At 40.3% G+C, this 18,507-nt stretch overlaps 1 protein-coding gene across 5 annotated transcripts in view; it reads left to right on the forward strand.

Annotated features, from left to right (window-relative positions):
* AK8 (adenylate kinase 8) overlaps positions 1–18,507 on the forward strand; it is a 117,494-nt gene that overhangs the window by 58,378 nt on the left and 40,609 nt on the right. For all 5 annotated transcript variants that reach the window (XM_054007298.1, XM_054007300.1, XM_054007297.1 and 2 more), the window contains one exon: positions 14,376–14,517. In XM_054007298.1, the coding sequence (XP_053863273.1) occupies positions 14,376–14,517 (142 nt within the window). The remainder of the gene's footprint in view (positions 1–14,375; positions 14,518–18,507) is intronic.

The following is an 18,507-nucleotide window of genomic DNA, read 5'->3' on the forward strand; positions in this document are numbered from 1 at the left end:
TAATAAGTTCTGTCATGTCACTAATCCTCCTCTCCCAGGGATAACGAAGAATGAATTTACATTAGTAAACACTAACAAGAATTCATTAGTGCCCTCACAAAGGCCTTGAGAAAATGAAAGAGCATAGCATACTGAGGAGGGAAGATGGCAAAGAATTCCATTTAGAATGGTGCAAAAATGCAACCAGGTTAAAACAGGAGAGTAACATACATAATACTTGACCGAATTTGGTCTCGAGGTCACATGTCAACTGATTACTTAATTAGCCAGCAACTGGCAGTGTTTAAAATATGAAAGGCAATTAATATTTGACTGAACTTTTCATGGCATCCCTAGCCCTCTGAGCCAATAAACCCCACAAGATATAGACAAAGGGGCCCTATTCCTCCTTCCAAGCAAGGACTCATAAATGACATCAGCCACTACGGGGAAACCAAAGATAGCCCCCGTGAAACCTAACCCCCAAGTTATTATCTCTCAGAATCAGAATAGTCTTAACACGATGTGACTTCTTTGAAACTCTCATATAAAGCCAAGTTTTGAGACTGGCCTGAACCCGGCCACTCTTTTTGTGGGCACAAGTAATTGCACACATAATTAATGTCATTTAGACATTGAAGTACCAGATTGTGCCGGTAAATGAGACATTTCAATGTCTGACATTAACTGTACCCACAATATTGTACTTTCAAATTATGGGCATGAAACTGGAGGTCAGCTTTTAAAAATCTGACCCCAATACATAAACGCTGCAGCAATGTATGACAGTTTGGCACATGCCAATAAATTAACTAGCCCAGACACAGAGCATAAAAATGTAATGAAAATGCTTAAGGAAGCCAGTAACAAGCAGTAGTACTAAGATCTACATTTAATAGTTTTATCACAGAGTCTATAAGTGGAATAGCCCTGTTAAGGCATCATTGCTCCTGTTGCCTATTCAAGATTGTTCTATTATAGTACAATCCTTCAGTATTTTGTCCAATAGAGCTTCCACCACTTCCCTTGGGAAACTTTACAAAGGCCGTAAGTAGCATTATCCGTATTTTACAGATGGGGAACCGGAGATGCAGGGAGATGATGTGACTTGCCCAAGGTCACTCTGCAGTCCAGTGGCAAAGCTGGGAATAGTGCAAACTCTGGAACTTTAACTGTGCCCATAGCATCCACACTGGGGCGTTACAGTGCAGCACTTTGGTGCACACTGCTGTTCACAGTCTGAACTGAGGGGCAGTGTAGACATGCCCGACAGCGCTGTGGGGCTGTTTATGTTATGGCAGCCTGCCCCTGGCTGCCTATGGACAGCAACACTGCCCAGAATCTTCACAGTTGTAGGTGCTGTAGCTCCATTCTTAACACCCCCGCCCCCCAGACCCACCCTGGCAAACCCTTTATGTCAGACCTTGCGAAAAGTCCTCAGAAGACAGACTGTGGCTGTCTTCTTCACTTCCTGTGCGAGAGGAATTCTCTCTCAAACAGTCAGGCCTTTTTGAGCCCCTTTGCATTGCTCTGGCCGTTTTACTGATGTGAAGGGGTCAGAGTGGGGGTGAGACACTCTATGCATTACGTGGTAAATTTGAGCCCTAAATCATATAGTTATGTACTACCAGAAGAATCTTGACACTCTCCTTTCCAGCAATATAGTGGCATTTATCTGGGTTCATACCAGTTCTTAAGTTCTGGTAGATAAGCACAGTTTCTCTGTTAGCTTTTAAAGATTCAAAAACAATCAGAATTATTCTTGGTATTTCCGGGGGATGTTTTCCCTGTGATTGTCCTTTCAATATATTACATGTACTACAAGAGGACCCCAATCTTATATTCAAACAATTCTATTATTCAAGCCACTAGCAAACTCTCTACATTTCTATTCTGTGCATTTGCTTACAGTCACACTCTCCTGAAGTTCCTAACTCCTTGCTTTATCAGCCTCATCCAGGTTGTTCATGGTGACTTATTTGGCTTAATGAAGGCAGCATAAATGTCCTTGAGTCCATGAATTTGTAATTTTCCAGGACACTTATCCTACACTTTGTGCCCATTGGATAATTTAAAAATGTATTTTCACTCAAAAGTTCAGCATCCAAATTCTTTCTGGCTGTCATGTCCATAGAGTCATCCTTTGGATAACCATTCTGAAATGCATTGACTGTTCCGTAGGGGTTCTTTGATCTTGTGTTTTCACCAAGTGTTAAACATGAATTATTGCTAAATTTACTCTTGACTATGTGTGAAAAGTGACAGTATTAGAGTTTGATCCCAGTTTTCTGTAGCTAAATCCAGTTAGTCTAATTCTCTATTCCTTCTTTTAGTTAACTGTGTAACTGGGTATTAGTGGTATGGTAATGCTGACCATTCTCACTCTTTGCACGGATATCTTTGGAGGACACATTTTTTGAGCCAGATTTGCTTGCTCCATGCATTGGCTCATGCCAGAAAGCCCATAGCCAACAACAACAGCACAAGGCCCACATTAATCCAATCTATTTGATTCCCTCCAAAATATTATGGAGAGGCTGTTCTGCAGACCACCTCTCTCCCACATCCTTTTGGGATGTAGTCAAGGAATCTACGTGCATAGGGACCATTCATATATACTCTTGACCTTTATGAACAGCTACCACCTCCTTCCTGGATTATTATTAGTAGTAGTAGGGCTAGATTGCACATGGAGCAGATCTCTGCCACAATACAGGTGCACAGTGATGCTGCTTTTGCAGCATATATGTTCACCATTTTTCAGATGCCTGTCAGAATATGATACCTTGGGAGGACATTAAAAACTGCAAAAAAGTGTATCCGATTTTTCAGTTGAAATCCTTGCTGTTTGGTAAGTGAGGAGTGTGTTTTTATTAACAAAAATAAAAGCAATCATTTCCTGGGATGTGAGGTCATCACGAGAACACCAGGGTTAATCTTCAGATGAGAAGGAATTCATGTGTCATTCTTTACCTTTCAAACATTTGCATGTGTTTATCAGAGAGATGGGATGGAAGAATCACTGCTAATTCGTATACCTGTTTGGAATACTGCAATAAGCCGAGCCCAGAAAAATTAAACAGAACCATGCAAAGCAAGCACCAAAATGTAAAAAACTAGATGCCGCTTTTCAGCTGGGAAAAGTGCTGTTAGTTTGGATAATGGCTTTTCCACCAAAAGGGAAGATTCAGATGGTAAAGATAGCTAATTCGTGGAAGATAGAAAACATCCTACTGTTTGCAGCCTGTTAGAGTCAAACACAAACAATCTGTGTTGCTTTCCTCCCCTGCTTACCTTTTCTATTTATAAAATGGTAATATCTGAAGCTGTCTCCAATAGCATTCTCCATGTGGGGGAATAAAATATGGGATTCCCTAATTTCTGAAATTACAAATACAAAGTATTGCTATACAAATGTAGCTTTTTTTTTTTAATCGGCACGATTTTAAAGGGGTGCTTTTGGTGCAGTCTGTGAAAGTTGGGGTCCCCTGGCGATGGTGATCACAGCCTCCCTGAAGCACTTCATTTCTTTTGACAGTAAATTAATATTCTCATCACTAAGTGTGAGCTAAAGATTTGACAATAGAACAGCTTCCTCTTTTGTTAAAAACTTGCAAAGAGCTTGAGAGTTGAAAGGAGAAGTAAATCTTGATATCTGAGGAGGTAAGCTTAGTGTTATTTCTTGTTTTTAACAGTGTTGTACTGGCAAGCTGCAAGCTGTCTGAACATTGGAGAGAGACCCTTTGGGAGCGCCATTGGTTTTCAGCAAGTCTTTGCATGCAGTGTGTTTGTACTAGCTGAAGACAGCGCATGGCTCTCTAAATAATTTACAAGTTGATTAATAGACTCACATGGGTATAATTAGAAGAGGGAGAGACAGCAGCTACAGTAACGGGTACAGTGCTTGGGGGAACTAGAGACTTTATTTTTTTTAAAGAAACTTTCTAGGGTGCTGGGCGTTTGAAGATAAGTTGGGAAGAGCTCAGTGCCTCTTCTCTTTTGAAGTGGAAATAGGACAGTTTGAATCCGTCGAGTTTAATTTTTCACAAGCTTTAGGGGCCCTGCAGTGCAACTCCCTTTTTATTATTGAAAAAAACTCTCCACTTTTCTTTCATTTTTCACACACACACACACACATACACATACAGTCCAAGCAGTCACTAATAAACAGATTGATTTCCTATTTTATTAAAGTTCTGTTTATACCCAGGCTGTACATTCATCCGGACCGTCTGTACACACATCTATATCACAAACAGACAGTATAAAGTTATAGAGATATTTATTAACACACCACACTTTAATTTATACATTTTTAAGAACCCTTCACCTCTGCTTGACAATGCTTTTGAAGTAGCTCCATTTTTCAAGTCAAACTTTTGACTTTTCCACTGGGACTGCTACAAAGATTTCTTTATGGAAAATAGGTAGGAGCCTTTTTTTTTCCACTAGCAGAAAATTGGTGGTCAGAAGAACAAAATAACATTTTAAAATATAGATATTTTCCTTTTTAAATGCTAATGTTTCAATAAAAGAGGAGAGGTTATAGATTAGCGAGTTGTACATCAATATATGTGGGCTATAAGTTGTCCCTCTGCTTGTCTGAGTTTTGCTGTTATTTTTTTTCCTTATGTGTTTGAATTGTCTCAGTGATGAGAAATTAGTGTCCACTTTTCTTTTAATTTAATATCCTGGAATCTATTGACTCTATTTCTGCTCAGCACAGACCAGCTAAAATTGACAAATACTGTTACCAAATATTCAGATCAGAAACGGGCCGTGGTGAGAATCACTCGGCAAAGAAATAAAAATCCGAAAGATCATCCTGTTAAAATGAAGATCCCACCTTGGAACCCAGATCAGAGGAAATAGATACTAGTGAGGGTATTTTCCAATGCAGATGTGAGCATTAATTAGTTAATGGGCCTGCTCTGATTGACATAAATGAAAGTTTTGCCATTGGCTTCAGTGAAAGTACAATCATGGCCTCAGGTCCTGATCCTCAACCTTTATTTAAAATTGTTATTTGTATTTTGGTAGCATCGATTAATGGTCCTTACTTAGATGAGAAGTGCTATCAAATTAATGGAACTATTCACATAAATAAGGGGTGCAGGATAGGATGCATGTTACAAGGTGATGAGTGTCTACAACTCCCATTGATACCATTGATGAGTGTCTACAACTCCCATTGATACCAATCTGCAATGTGCTGAGTGCCCTAAATCTTGACTGATGTCAGTAGGAACTGAAGGTGCTGAGCACTTCATAGGATGGAGCCCTGTGTTCATAAAGAGCTTTGAAGAGGCTAAGTGCTATGTGTTAATCATGTAAAATTTATTTGACTCCTTCTTGTTTACAAGAATTCTTGAGAAGCTGACAAATACCTTCTTTCCCTTCCCACTACTCTCCATCCTGCCCAGCTGATTAAACCAATAGCTCATGAGCACTAGACTGCTAACTTGGTTTCTGTTCTGTTTTTGTTTTTAATACCAAATCATATTTTCCGGGAGGGGTTAAGTAATCACATCAATTTATAAGACACCTATGAAGGGGAAAGCATATCACATTTTGGCAGCCACCATTTTTATTCTGTAAATGTTAAAAATTAAATTCTGTGGGTATGTTTCATTAGGAGCCATGTATATAGAATCAGGCCCTAATGCGAAACTGAAATGCCTTTTTTTTTTTAAAGAGGTTTAAAAAACATAGTTAGCTCTTACATAACACTGTATATTTTGAAAGCATGGTATTAACATGAACAAGCCATTCTGTTCTCCAAGTGACCATAAAAATGGCCCGGTGGGGTTCCAGATTTATTGCATTAGTGACCCCTTATCAAGCTTGTTCAGTTTAGAAGTCAAAAGATAGTTTTTGCAAGTGCTGGCCTAGGTTCTTTCCTTCCTGCACATCAGCAGCAGCAGGAAAGATTCTGCAGGCCAAATTCTTCCTTCAGTCACAAACATTATGATCTTCAGTAAGACTGCCCAGGTGTAAATGGGGAAGAATTTGTGTCTTTGGTTGGAACTGGAAAAATTCAAATAATATTGTAAAGAGAAACAGTAGCTTTTTATGTACCAGCCCTTGCGTTTGGATTTCTCTGTTTCTCCTGCGATAGCTAAGGATATCACTAATACCTACATCAGGATAGGGAGCTGTCTTTCTTAGTTCTTCAAGCGTGAAGAATATCATAACATGTAAAGGGGCAAACAAAGACTCCCAAAACTCATGCTTGGCAGCTGAGAAAAAGAATGGTTAACTCCTTTTATTTAAAATATATGTCCTGTAATTTTTAATTCTACACATGATTTTAAGATCTTAAATGTCTTTTATAAATATTTTCACTTCAACTCTAATATAGCTGCTTTCTATTTAAAAAAACCCAAAAATTAAAGCCCAAATTTATATCATATTATCTCTGTAAAACCTTAGGAATCTAAAAGCTCCACATTTGTCCCAAGAGGTAAAAAGTTGAGACTGTAGAATGGAAATATTTAGATTATTATATTTTATTTTATTATTTACAAATAATTATTCTAATTCTGATGACAAGTTCTACATCAACATAGCTAGGGATAGTGAATATGAGCATACAGTAAGAGTGTTTCTTGGTTTTTTTTAATTTTGTTTATGTTGCACAGTGCTTTGAAAATCTACATAAATACTGGTTATTATTTATTAAATTTTCTCTTAACCAGATTAAAAGTGGTTTCAGAATGAATAAATAGAAATGCATCTAAGATCTCTTCACTTAAAGGAGGCTAACAGAGCTATTGAGAAGTATCTCTGACAGTTCCTGTAAATTAGCCAAAATTCCATGCTGTTGATAGGCATATAATACTGTGGGACTCTATTGTCGGTTGCGGGTGTGGACAAATAAGAGTCAGTTCTATGGCAAGTCGTGTTTTCTTGTTCCAGCCTTAACCTGATGAGATTCTGCAGAAATGCATAATTTAAACTTCCACACAGGGTCGTCTCCATTTCATAATTTAACTTGCCTTTTCCCATACCTTGTCTAGAGTGATTAGCTTGTATTGCAGTAATCTCATTTTACCAGCAGGTGGCAGTAAATAACAAACAACAGGATCGAAAAAATCCTTGCCTAATGTGATCGCTGTTCTGTTTATTACTATCATAGGCATCTACAGTAGTCATGATTTCTGGTAATATCAGTGAGGAGCTTATGAAAGCACCAATTGAGGGGGCTCAAAACCATAAATGCAGCTTCAGTGTTAAGGAAATAATGGTTGTTTCGCTACCACCATACTATGTGTTAGCTGCCACTTGAAAAGTCCAAAGCTTAGTTTCCAATGGAAAGCCTAATTTATATAACCCTCCTTGCAATATATTGTGGCCTTTATACTGAATGTAGCTTTGGGAGTCATCTTCAAAGCTTCTTGATTTTCTAGAGAGTCATATCTGAGTCCATGCACATACCCCGGGAGTCGAGGTAGGCTGTATATGAGCCTCTGAATTAATAAATTCACATTCAAAGGAACAGAAGACTAGATGACTGCTGTTCACTGATGTCTGATGCCCTGTGCCCCCTGTGAGTGCAGAGAACTGAACATGTGTTACTCACCCATGTGTTCCTGCTCAATGCTCCAGGAGAAGGTGAAAACTCCCCAATACTGGTGCGGGGAGGAAATTCCTTCTATGAACAACTCTGTGCATGTGAACAAAAATCATCCCTTGCTCCCATAGCTATTCCTTTTTGTACTGAGTTACCATTGGAATCCTGAAGAATTATATTTATTTGTATGTATTTCATTAGGTTTTCAGGGGGAGGGATAGCTCAGTGGTTTGAGCATTGGCCTGCTAATCCCAGGGTTGTGAGTTCAATCCTTGAGGGGGCTGTATAGGGAACTGGGGTAAAAATCTATCTGGGGATTGGTCCTGTTTTGAGCAAGGGGTTGGACTAGATGATCTCCTGAGGTCCCTTCCAACCCTGATATTCTACGAGGTGAAACACAGCGCATAAAATATGGTGAGAAAATCCTTTTACCATCATAAATCTGGTGCATTGGCAAGGCTGAATGAAGGTATTGGTCAGCCTACACCACAGTAAATAAATCACTGTTTAAATCTCTCTTTAGCACATTTAAAAAAAAACCCAAATGAATATGAACTCTAACAACCCTGAGGTCAGTGAAAAAACTGAAGGCACAAAGAACCAAATAAAATTATCCAGTGTGGGTAATCTGATGCGCTTGGAACAATACGATATTCATATCTCACACTTTGCTAAATTTACAGTTGACAGGACAATCCAAGGAAGTAGCCCTTGGCAGTGGTTTATACTCAGGGCAAGATGTTAACTGTCAAACATTGAGATCAGGCCTCAGGCATCTGAATTAACAGTGAAAGACTTTAGACCTAACTGAAAAATCTCTGTCTAAGGAAATGATAAAGGCTATATGGACAGTATTATCAAAGGGACTTTAAACTTTCTGCTGCTGCACAAAACTGACAGGACACATTCCTGCCAATGTATTTGTACTCTACTTGGAATCAATGAGTTGTAGGTTTGGAGAAGTGAGTCAGTATCTTTCAACATTGCGTTTTAAAAGAAAAGATATTGGGGAGGTATCATTTGAAATATGAGGTGTTTAGCTTGGAACATGTGAATTTTACCAGTTCTACAAAAGTATCCTTTGTGGATCCAGAGACTTGGCTTATGCGCACCCTCTAATGCAGTGGTTTTCAACCTATTTATCATTGTGGCCCACAATGTGTTACCTGGGCTGCAGGTTGAGAACCACAGTATCCCTGTCCCCCCTGAACCTCACAGACCTCTATGCCCAGCTCCTCCCACCCAGAGACCCCTCCACAGAGTGGGGCCAGGAGTGGAACCATGGGTGGCGGGCCGGGTGGCAGGGACCCCAGATCCCACTGTGCAGGGCTGGCTGACAGCCCTGGCCCCGGACCCTGCCGTGCCAGGCAGACCAACGGCCTCTAGCACACAGCTAGTTGAGTTGAGTTGAGAACTACTGCTCTAGTGTTTCACTCTGGAGCTGACTGGCAAGGTGATTTAATAAAGTTTACTGTATCTCTGAAGAAGCACTTGAACTTGAATGCACAGAGGGTTAGCACTTGAATGCAGCCTCCCAAGTAATATATTTCTTCCTTCCTGATGTGCATGAGAAATGCTTGATTGCACTGCTCCTCTGTAGGTCTTCATGAGAGAAACCTTCCACCACAACTTCACTTGCACAGCCTCTACTGAACCTCGGTGCCTCTGTCTGTGTGGTCCACTCTATGCATCTGAAGAAGTGAGCTGTACCCCATGAAAGCTTATGCTGAAATAAATTTGTTAGTCTCCACAAGTACTCCTTGTTGTTAGGTGCCACAAGTACTCCTGTTCTTTCTGTCCTTAATGTACCACTTCTTCTTTGCTATCATAGAATATCAGGTTTGGAAGGGATCCCAGGAGGTCATCTAGTCCAAAGCAGGACCAATCCCCAGACAGATTTTTGCCCCAGATCCCTAAATGGCCCCCTCAAGGATTGAACGCACAACCCTGGGTTTAGCAGGCCAATGCTCAAACCACTGAATTATCCCTCCCTCCTTTTACCTTTAGCAGCCAATAAAGATAAAATTTTGTTAACTGATCCACACTTCTGTTCTCTTGTGTGTGAAGGTAGCAAGCTTATAGGCCACGTTCCAAGGAGTTTCATCAGTGGGGACTTTGTGGGAAAGTCTGCAGTCCTTTGGGATGAATGGCAGGCTCATGACTTCCCTTGTATACCCATCAACTTTTCCTACTGTTTTGGCTACTTTATAGCAGACTGCTGCAAGTGTATGTGGTGACATGCATTAAACTTTCTATATTATGTTCTGATCATGAGTGTCTGCGCTGTACTCTAATGTCTGAAAACTAGTACTCATGAAAAGTGCTGATTGACTATCCTAAAGACTGAAGTTCTCTTGTTATTCACAGAATGGTTACAGCACAAAGAGCAGCAGTTCACACTTTACCCACACCACCCTGCCAACGTGCCTCATCCTTCAATTGATTGGATCACCTGTTAGGTGAAGAGGCTGATTCAGTCTTTATGTCTAATTCAAGGAGTTCAGCTGTTTGACACAGGTCATGTGTCCACTGTGTCAATGACTGTGAGATAATGGAGACATGCTAAGTTTTCTGGCATGAAGCATTGATCCTGATTTGGCGGGAATGCACAGCAAAGCAAAGAGCATACTTCCTTAGCTAAACATCACAGGATAATGCAGATAATGCAATGTATGGTTCCGAGATGAGGGACTCCCATTGGTACTTATCATACATATCACCATATTCATAGGTTCCAAGGCCAGAAGGGACCACTGTGATCATCTAGTGTGACCTCCTGGGTAACACAGACCAGAGACCTTCCTCCAAATAATTCCTAGAGCAGATCTTTTAGAAAAAAAAATCCAATCTTGATTTTTAAATGGCCAGTGATGGAGAATCCACCATGACCCATAGTAAGTTGTTTCAATGGTTAATTACTCTTTCTCTCTCAAAAATGTATGCTTTATTTCCAGTCTGAGTTTGTCTAGCTTCAATTTCCAGCCATTGCTGGAGATCTTCTACATATGCTTTGTTGGAAGATATTAGGGATATTCCTCTATTCTTTCTTCAGGATCAGTATAAATTCTTGATCTTTGCACTTCTGTGTGGGGCCAGCTCAGCTCTGCCACGTATACAGATTATGGAGCACCCTTGGTTCCTTTTCCACAGCTACTTACCCCTGTCCCAGTGTAGAGACATCATTGTGATTCTGCTGCCTTGCAGATTCTGTGCTAGTGGCTGAACTTCATCTCTGTGTCTTGATCTCACTAGCTAATGGAGATATGTTTCCACAATACTTAATAGGGACATCCTTCTTGGCTAACAATCTCCACAAGTGGAAATCTCTAAAAGTCTCGTATATTTGAACTTCTGTAAAGATAAGAAACCTCTCTAGAGCCGCATTCGCCCAATTCTCAGAGACAGAGTTGGAAACTCACACAAGTTTAGGTTGGGAAAAAAAAAGATTATTCAAAGCTCATGTGCTTCATAATCCCCCTAAAGCATGTAGATTGACTGCCTCATCAGAACGGCTCTAAATTCTACTTTGCTAGCAAGCACTCTTGGTCATACGCTTGAGGCCAGCGGATCCAAGGCTAGTTATCTAGAGACTGTGTATCACTCCAATTACAGGTTAGTAATTTCCCTCGCAATCACCAGAGAGTTCCACATGAGTGAAAAGGAATTCCATACCCCACAGTTCTTCATTATCTACTACTCTGTTTGTACCACAGGGAAGTAAGAATAATATGGATTTTTTTTTCCTTTTTTTTTTTTTGTCTGCCAAGGATGTTACAGTTTTAAAGCAGGTGCTTTAACTGTGACTATTTCCGTTCAAGGGTGGCTGATGTACTTTGTAATGCCATTGAACAGCCCACAGGCTATCTTCCCCTAATGTATAAAAGTGATAGTTATGTTTTCTAATCAGGAGTAGAGCCTGCTGTCTGACTTGTTTATGCTTCATTTCTCACCATCAAACTTAGAGACACAAGAAAACATGTAAACATATATACTGGGGTGTGTTTATGTACATATGTACTGTACTGAATATATAAAGTGATTCATGGCTATCCATTTGTGTTGCTGTTATCTAGTGACACGGCATTGAAATTAGCAATGTTTCACGATATACTTGATATATTCTTTATCATTGCAGATATGTCTAGTATATTGCACAAAAGTCCCACCATTAACTGATGGATTGTTGGTTCACTCTACAGTAGAATTTTCCCTTTTTATCTTATGGCTGCTACACTCTGGCCAAAAGAAACCGTCACCTAAGAATTGGAATCTGATCATTCGCTCAAATTAAAGACTTGCGGAAGGTGGCCAGGGCCAGGAATAATTCCACAATGTTCCCTTCACAGTTTCTTTTGGATTTTTGCTTTAGGGCTTGGGGATTTTCCCTCCCACTATGCAAGAAGCAAAGACTTGGCACCTTAAATCTGAGGATCCCTGAGATCTGCTGGAGGGCTGGGGATGCTGTGTACCAGCCTGTTCCTCTGTACCATCTCCCAGGCCTTATGCTGCTCCCTCTTTTTCCCTAGTCACCTTATTGGAGCCAGCGACAGCGCTTGCCAGCTGCCGCCTCTGGAATCCTGCATGAAAGGGTGTTCTACATCAGTAATGGGGCTCCCGTGAAGAGTGATACAGTATCACTTAATTCCTTTATGAAGTAGTGGTGAAACATTTTAAGGAATCTTTAAAAATTTCCATTGATATGAATTGGGCATCTGTGTAAACCCATTTTGAAGATGATTACTGTAGGCGTCATGAATATCAAGACAGAAAGTCCAGTCCTCGAGCCAGAGATGCAGGGAACAGGAGGAAATTTCCATCGCTTCTCTTTAGCTGATTTCTTAATTTTTGTCCTGGGCTTTTTCAGTTTTGTGTTAATCTGTAAAACTCCTGGAAAAAATAAAGAATTTGCCTTTATTTCCTCCCCCCCAAAAAGCCAACCAGTGTCTATTCCTTGTGTCTCTGGATGCAGCTCTGATCGTCCTCTTGTTATATATATCGTCAGTCTGACAATATGGCGGCTGCTTTCTTCATTCTGGCATTTTACAGAAGTACCTCTTGTGATTTTGTCATTTTACATGGGATCAGGTGACTGGAAAATATTATATTCCATTGCAGTTTTCTTTTAGCAGATGCTTTTTAGAGAAGAGTACTATCCTTAACTTGTTAGTGTGAAGTGCGTATCCTCAATTAATACACTAATCAGTTTTCTAATTAATTCCCTGTGGTTTTCTTTCATTTTTGCTGGTACATTGAAGCCTGAGAGCAATTCTGTAAACTCAATGATTCAATTCCAAAAGGAAAAGTGGTGAATTTCATGGCTGAGGGTTGAAGACTCTGAAAAATGAGAGAATCAGCATGTACTGGTGCTGGAAATGGAGTGGCAGCTATCATAGATTTACAAGAGTCAATAGAAACAAGACTTCCCAACAACTGGGACTGAATGGATTTTTCCCTTGTGGATGATGTTGAAGTTTTGGGAATAGAAAGTGGGATGCAATGGAGATTCCGTTCTTTAAAAATTGCTAGAAACAGGGACTATTCGGTGTGTCCTGCAGTACCCAGCACTTTTGATATTATCGTGTCAATGGTAACGTACCCAACTGAAATACAGGTGTGCACCTGTCCATTTGCTGCAAAGGTGAGTCCCAGCATTACAGATCTGAAACACATACTCTGGTATGAAAACTTCCCACTGTACTATTGTATGCAAATGCTATGGCAGGGTGAATAATAAAATATCTATGTTCCATGTTATGGATTTATGTGGCAATCCATTATTCTTCTTTGTTTCCGATAGGAGCCACCCCTAATGTACTAGACACTGTGCAAATACAAGAGGAGGCACTGTCTCTGCTTTTTAAAAATTGTTTTAGATGTTTGCCCATGAAATGTCTCCTAATAGGTGTTTCTGATCATGCTCCCCTCCCTAACCACTTTCATGGGGCTAGTTGGGTTATTTGCTTCTAAACCTAATACATCAGATCAGCCCTTGGAAGTTTGGCAATAGTCCTTGTTCAGTCCACTAATTTAATTCTTCAATAAATCAGTAGGAATAAGCAATGGTAATGGAGTATCTTGATTGAAGTAGTTTAGATTAGGAAGGGTATAGTGAAAACTGAGCCATCCCTCCATTCTCCTCTGTCCTATAAAATTAAAACGAAGGTTTACTTTGGGTTCACAACTGCTGTTATTTAACAATCAGAGCCTTGTAAACAGAAACAGCAACAGAGGCGCTAGAACTCTGCAAGCTGAGGAAGACAACACTGCAACAGTTTACAGTTGTATCACATTTGGAAATTTATCTTTCGGTCAAAGACTAGAAAATAATAATTATTTTTACAGGAAAGCTTAAGGCCAGAATATACACTAGGCACTGCTGTAGAGGAGCCACTGTGATCTGCTATGTTAAATATGTTCAAATACTATTTTTACAAAGTAGGTATTTAATCCAATTTACATCATTGCCTATGCAGGTCTTATGTGGTCATGTCACACAGTAGAAAGCTAAAATATGGATAATCTAGATGTCCATAGCTAACTGTTTATAAGAAAAATTACTCTGCATGCTTATGTAGGCAGTATTTATTATTTATATTGTGATTGTCCTGAAGCCCTCAACAAGTTTGAAGCCCCATTGTGGCACTGTACACACACAGTAAATGATTGTCCCTACTCAAAAAGCTTACAGCTTTCAAACATTAATAACCTTTTTGTATCTAAATTCACTTCATAGGCTAACAAGAAGCATTCTGCTGTCTGCTTAGCGCTGAGATTTGACAAACAAAATAAGTGGTGGTTTTTTTTTTTTTTTAATCCTCTCCAGTCCCAGACAACATCGTTTTAAAGTTACTGGCAGATCGTCTCAACAGATTAGACTGCATGACTGACGGTTGGGTGCTACATGGTTTCCCAAAAGATTTGGATCAGGCAGAACAGATGGAAAGAGCAGGAATTATTCCAAACAGGTAAGACTTTAAAAAACAACATATAAACAATATGTGTTCTTGTTTATTTGTTGTTCTTACCTACCTTAAACAAATATGAGAGAGAAAAAAGTCTGATTCTCATAGACGCATTTGATTCCTTTTATCCGTTTTTTCTTGGCTCATTGAAGAGTCAGTTTTTGTATGGGTAAACGCTCCTTTAGATGATCCACTTTTTTGATTGAGCCAGGAGTCTAAGGGAAGGATTTTCAAAAGAACTCAGGTCCCACTGAAGTCAATAGGAGGAGTTTTACCATTGATTTCAGTGGGAGCAGAGTTAGGCCAATGATGCGGGCTTCAGAAAATCCCACCCTGCAAGTTTAGAGAAGATACTTATACTTAGAACTAGGTGCGTCATTATTACTTTGAGAATTTTAAACCACAGAGTCTGGCTATTATGCTCATTATAACAGACCCTAGGACTTTGTACAGGAATGAGGGCTCCCCTTTTGAGTCATCCCAAAGACAGGTGCTTGAACCCTGCATAAAGATGCAGCATAATTACTGTGGAATCTTAGTGACAGATGAATGTTGTTAACTCCAGCCAGAGTTATAAAAAGGGTTTGGAGCTTCTCTGTTAGAGAGAGAGAGGCTAGAACAGAGATGTCCTACAGGGAAACCCTGGGGACAGCCAAACTTGGGGAGCTAGCTGAGGTTGAGATTTGTTTTGTGATGGTTTATCATTCAAGCCAGACCCCAAGAAGGGGTTAAATTTGGACTATATGCAGGGCGTTTATTTTGTTAGAGCTGGATGTAAATTGCAGCTGCTTACATCTGTGTAAGTGTGATCTCCTAGAATTATATTAGTATGGCTGGGACCTCACTGTGAGATCAGTGTCTTTTTGTTTTATGTGGAATAATGAAAGACAATGTGATGTTTGTATTTGATTTTAGGTTATTAAAATAATGTTCAGGAACATAGCATAAGGGACATGAGTTCTTGGGGCAGAAACTACTCAAACATCATAAAAGAACTGTTATAACCTCTTGGGAAAATAATATATGGCACTCTCTGGGCCTGGTCCACAGAGGATGGGAGTCTGTTACAGCTCTCAGCTAGAGTTCCTGGCTATTCAGTTCGAGCTGTTAAGATTCCTGCTTTCACCTCAGGAGGTCCATGGTTCCAGTACTTCGGTATTGACCAAGATGGTGGCCATCATAAAAGCACGTTAGAAATTCTTAGCTCCTACACTTCCAGAGCTAACCTTGAAAAAGGAAATTCACATGCAAAAATGTTTAACACAACACGAAACTGGCAAAATCTCTCCTTCCCCCAGCTGTTTTTCCATATGGCTGCTATCCAAGGCTACAGTGGAAGGAAGTGAAAGGGGAGGATTGAGTTGGGAGAGGAGGTATTGTGGATGTGGCAAGGAAAGAGAAGGGAGTGTGTTGTTTTCATATAAAGTCTTTGGTATAGAAAAATTATTGAAAACAAATATTTTTAAAGAGAAACCAGTTTCCTGATGATTTGAGATAAAGAGGAGAAGATGCTTAAACCTGTGTCAGATTAGGTTAAATAATAGCATTTCCTGGAAGGTGCATTCATAAACAAAAACAATTAAGGGACTGAGTCTGTATACATGACCATAAGTAAGGCTACAATTTAATCATGAGTATTTTTAGTAAAAGTCATGGACAGGTCATGGGCAATAAACAAAAATTCACGGGCTGTGACCTGTCCATGGCTTGTACTATATACCCCTGACTAAGTCTTAGCTGGTAGGTGGGGTGGGGGGTAGTACTGCTCTTGGGGGCCGGGGGAGGGAGGGCTCCGCTTTGGGGGGGGCCAGGGCGGCTGCTGCTCGGGGGGGGGGGTTGGTGGCCAGCATCACCAACTGCTGGAGGCCACCGAGCAGCAGCTGCTACGGCTGACCCCGGGGCCGCCCACCTGCCACTGCTCCTGTCGCCCCCAGGACCACTACTCAGTTGGACCTTGGGGCCAACTGCACAGGCCACTGCTCGGGCGGTCCCCAGGGCCAGCTGCCTGGGTCCGCCCCCTGATGCTGCTCCAGCCACCCCCCCGACCGCTGTCCCGGGGCCACTCCAGCAGCATCTTCCAGCAGCAGTTGGTGTGGCTGTCCCCGGGGCTGCCTGGGCCAGCTGCTTGGGCAGCCCTGGAGTCAGTCACGCTGACTGCTGCAGAAGTCACGGAGGTAGCCAAAAGTCACGGAATCCATGACTTCCGCGATCTCCATGACAGACACAGAGCCCTACTTATAAGTAGATGTATGCATGTGAATATTCCCATTTAATTCACTGTGCATGTTTGCAGAATCAGGGCCTAATAATGCACATAACAGTGGCTGGTGTATAAAGGCTTAGATATGAAAATTCCACTCTGATCCATGCACTCAACTCCCATCGGCTTTAATAGAAGCTGCATGTATGTATTTCAGTACAGACTTTGGCCTTTTACTGTTTTATACAAGGGTTGAAGTAAGGGACAAAAACAGATATCATGCTAACCTGATTGATTTTGGAGTTGATTTTTTTCCATGAAACTGAAGTACCAGGTATATACAGAGAGAAAGAGAGATTATAAACAAAGGACATATAGCAGCACGGAATAGAAGGGCTGTAATTCAGTTTCTCTTGTGATGCTAGTTATAAAACACTATCTGCAGTGGTGGTGTTTTTGACATCAGTAGAAAATCCGGATAGAATTATAGCCTTGAAATCAATCTGGGAATAGAATGCAGAAATCTATAAATCAGACACAAAACAACCTACAAAGTCTCATTTTAGGAGGGCTCTGTAGATGAAATTAAATTAAAATAAATTTACATATATATCAAGTTTATTATTAAAATCTAGTCACATCAGTAAACAAAATTATTTGTGAAAGGGTACGTTACTCTGTGTTTTGAACTCAAAGTAGACCTCTTTGGCTGATCAGAAAACAGAGTTATTGTCTGGTTGTCAAGTCGTAAATCTGTTCCTTAGAGCTAATAAATGGTTAGTGTTCAAATACTATGTTTTATCAGACTCCCACCACATAAACCTAGTGCACATAATACTAAATTATACACCATTGAGCGGCATCAGTCTCCTGACTCCTCCATCTTATGGAAAGAGAAACAAACCTAGTAATTGATGGAAAAAAAGAAAGAAAATAAAGTTATTTGAAAACAAACAAAATGGGCTATAAAGTTTGTTAAAATGTAATAATAAAAAAAGTGCATACAGCATCAGCCACTGCATCCTAGACTGCCCTAGAACACGGAGGGAAATAATTCATTTTCACATTGCAAATCTAAGGTATTAGATTTTTTTTAAAAATTAGTATTTACCATAGAGCAAGACTAGCCTGCAGACTGGTGCAGGAAACCTGTATTCTATCAGACAGAAATGTCCTCCTGTAGCACCAGTCTTTCTGTACTCGGAGAACACATGCGTTGCCTTCTACATTCCTCCTTATGATGCAGTTATAGCTTAAGTGGACAGGATCCTAATCGTGTTGAACTGTGGCAGCCTTTAGGGCAAATAAGAAGCTGAATCTATTAGTGGTCTCTCAGCCTCCTGGTAAAGGAAGACTGTTAACCCCTTAGAGTCTGCAGTAAATGAGAGTCCAGATATAGTTACAGGTTAGCATCAGATGCTCAGGATTGCTGGTGTTAAGGGTTCAGTGTAGTCCTTTATCAAAGCAGGTGCAAATGTCAGTTCTAGATCTTGTTCTTTTATTACTCGAGCTAAAATAGAAAGTAGATTGTACAACTCTGGATGTTTCTAAGATACAGTAAAACCTCTATGAACTAGGTCTGGGGGGGGGGGGGATTGTTCTCCAAACGATCTAGAGAAAACCACAGGCCAAATGAAAATATCAAGTTTGGATTTTCTACAAAAGTACACATTGAGTAAAACAGAGCTACAACTCTTTGCCAAACTTACAGCTGAAATAAAGTTCACCAGCAACAATGTAGGCTATTACTGTTATATATCTCCTGTTATTAACTTCAGCTCCCAACTGGTGCA

This window comes from Malaclemys terrapin, chromosome 17 (genome assembly GCF_027887155.1).
Source record: "Malaclemys terrapin pileata isolate rMalTer1 chromosome 17, rMalTer1.hap1, whole genome shotgun sequence".
In the NCBI taxonomy this organism is placed as follows: Eukaryota; Metazoa; Chordata; order Testudines; family Emydidae; genus Malaclemys; species Malaclemys terrapin.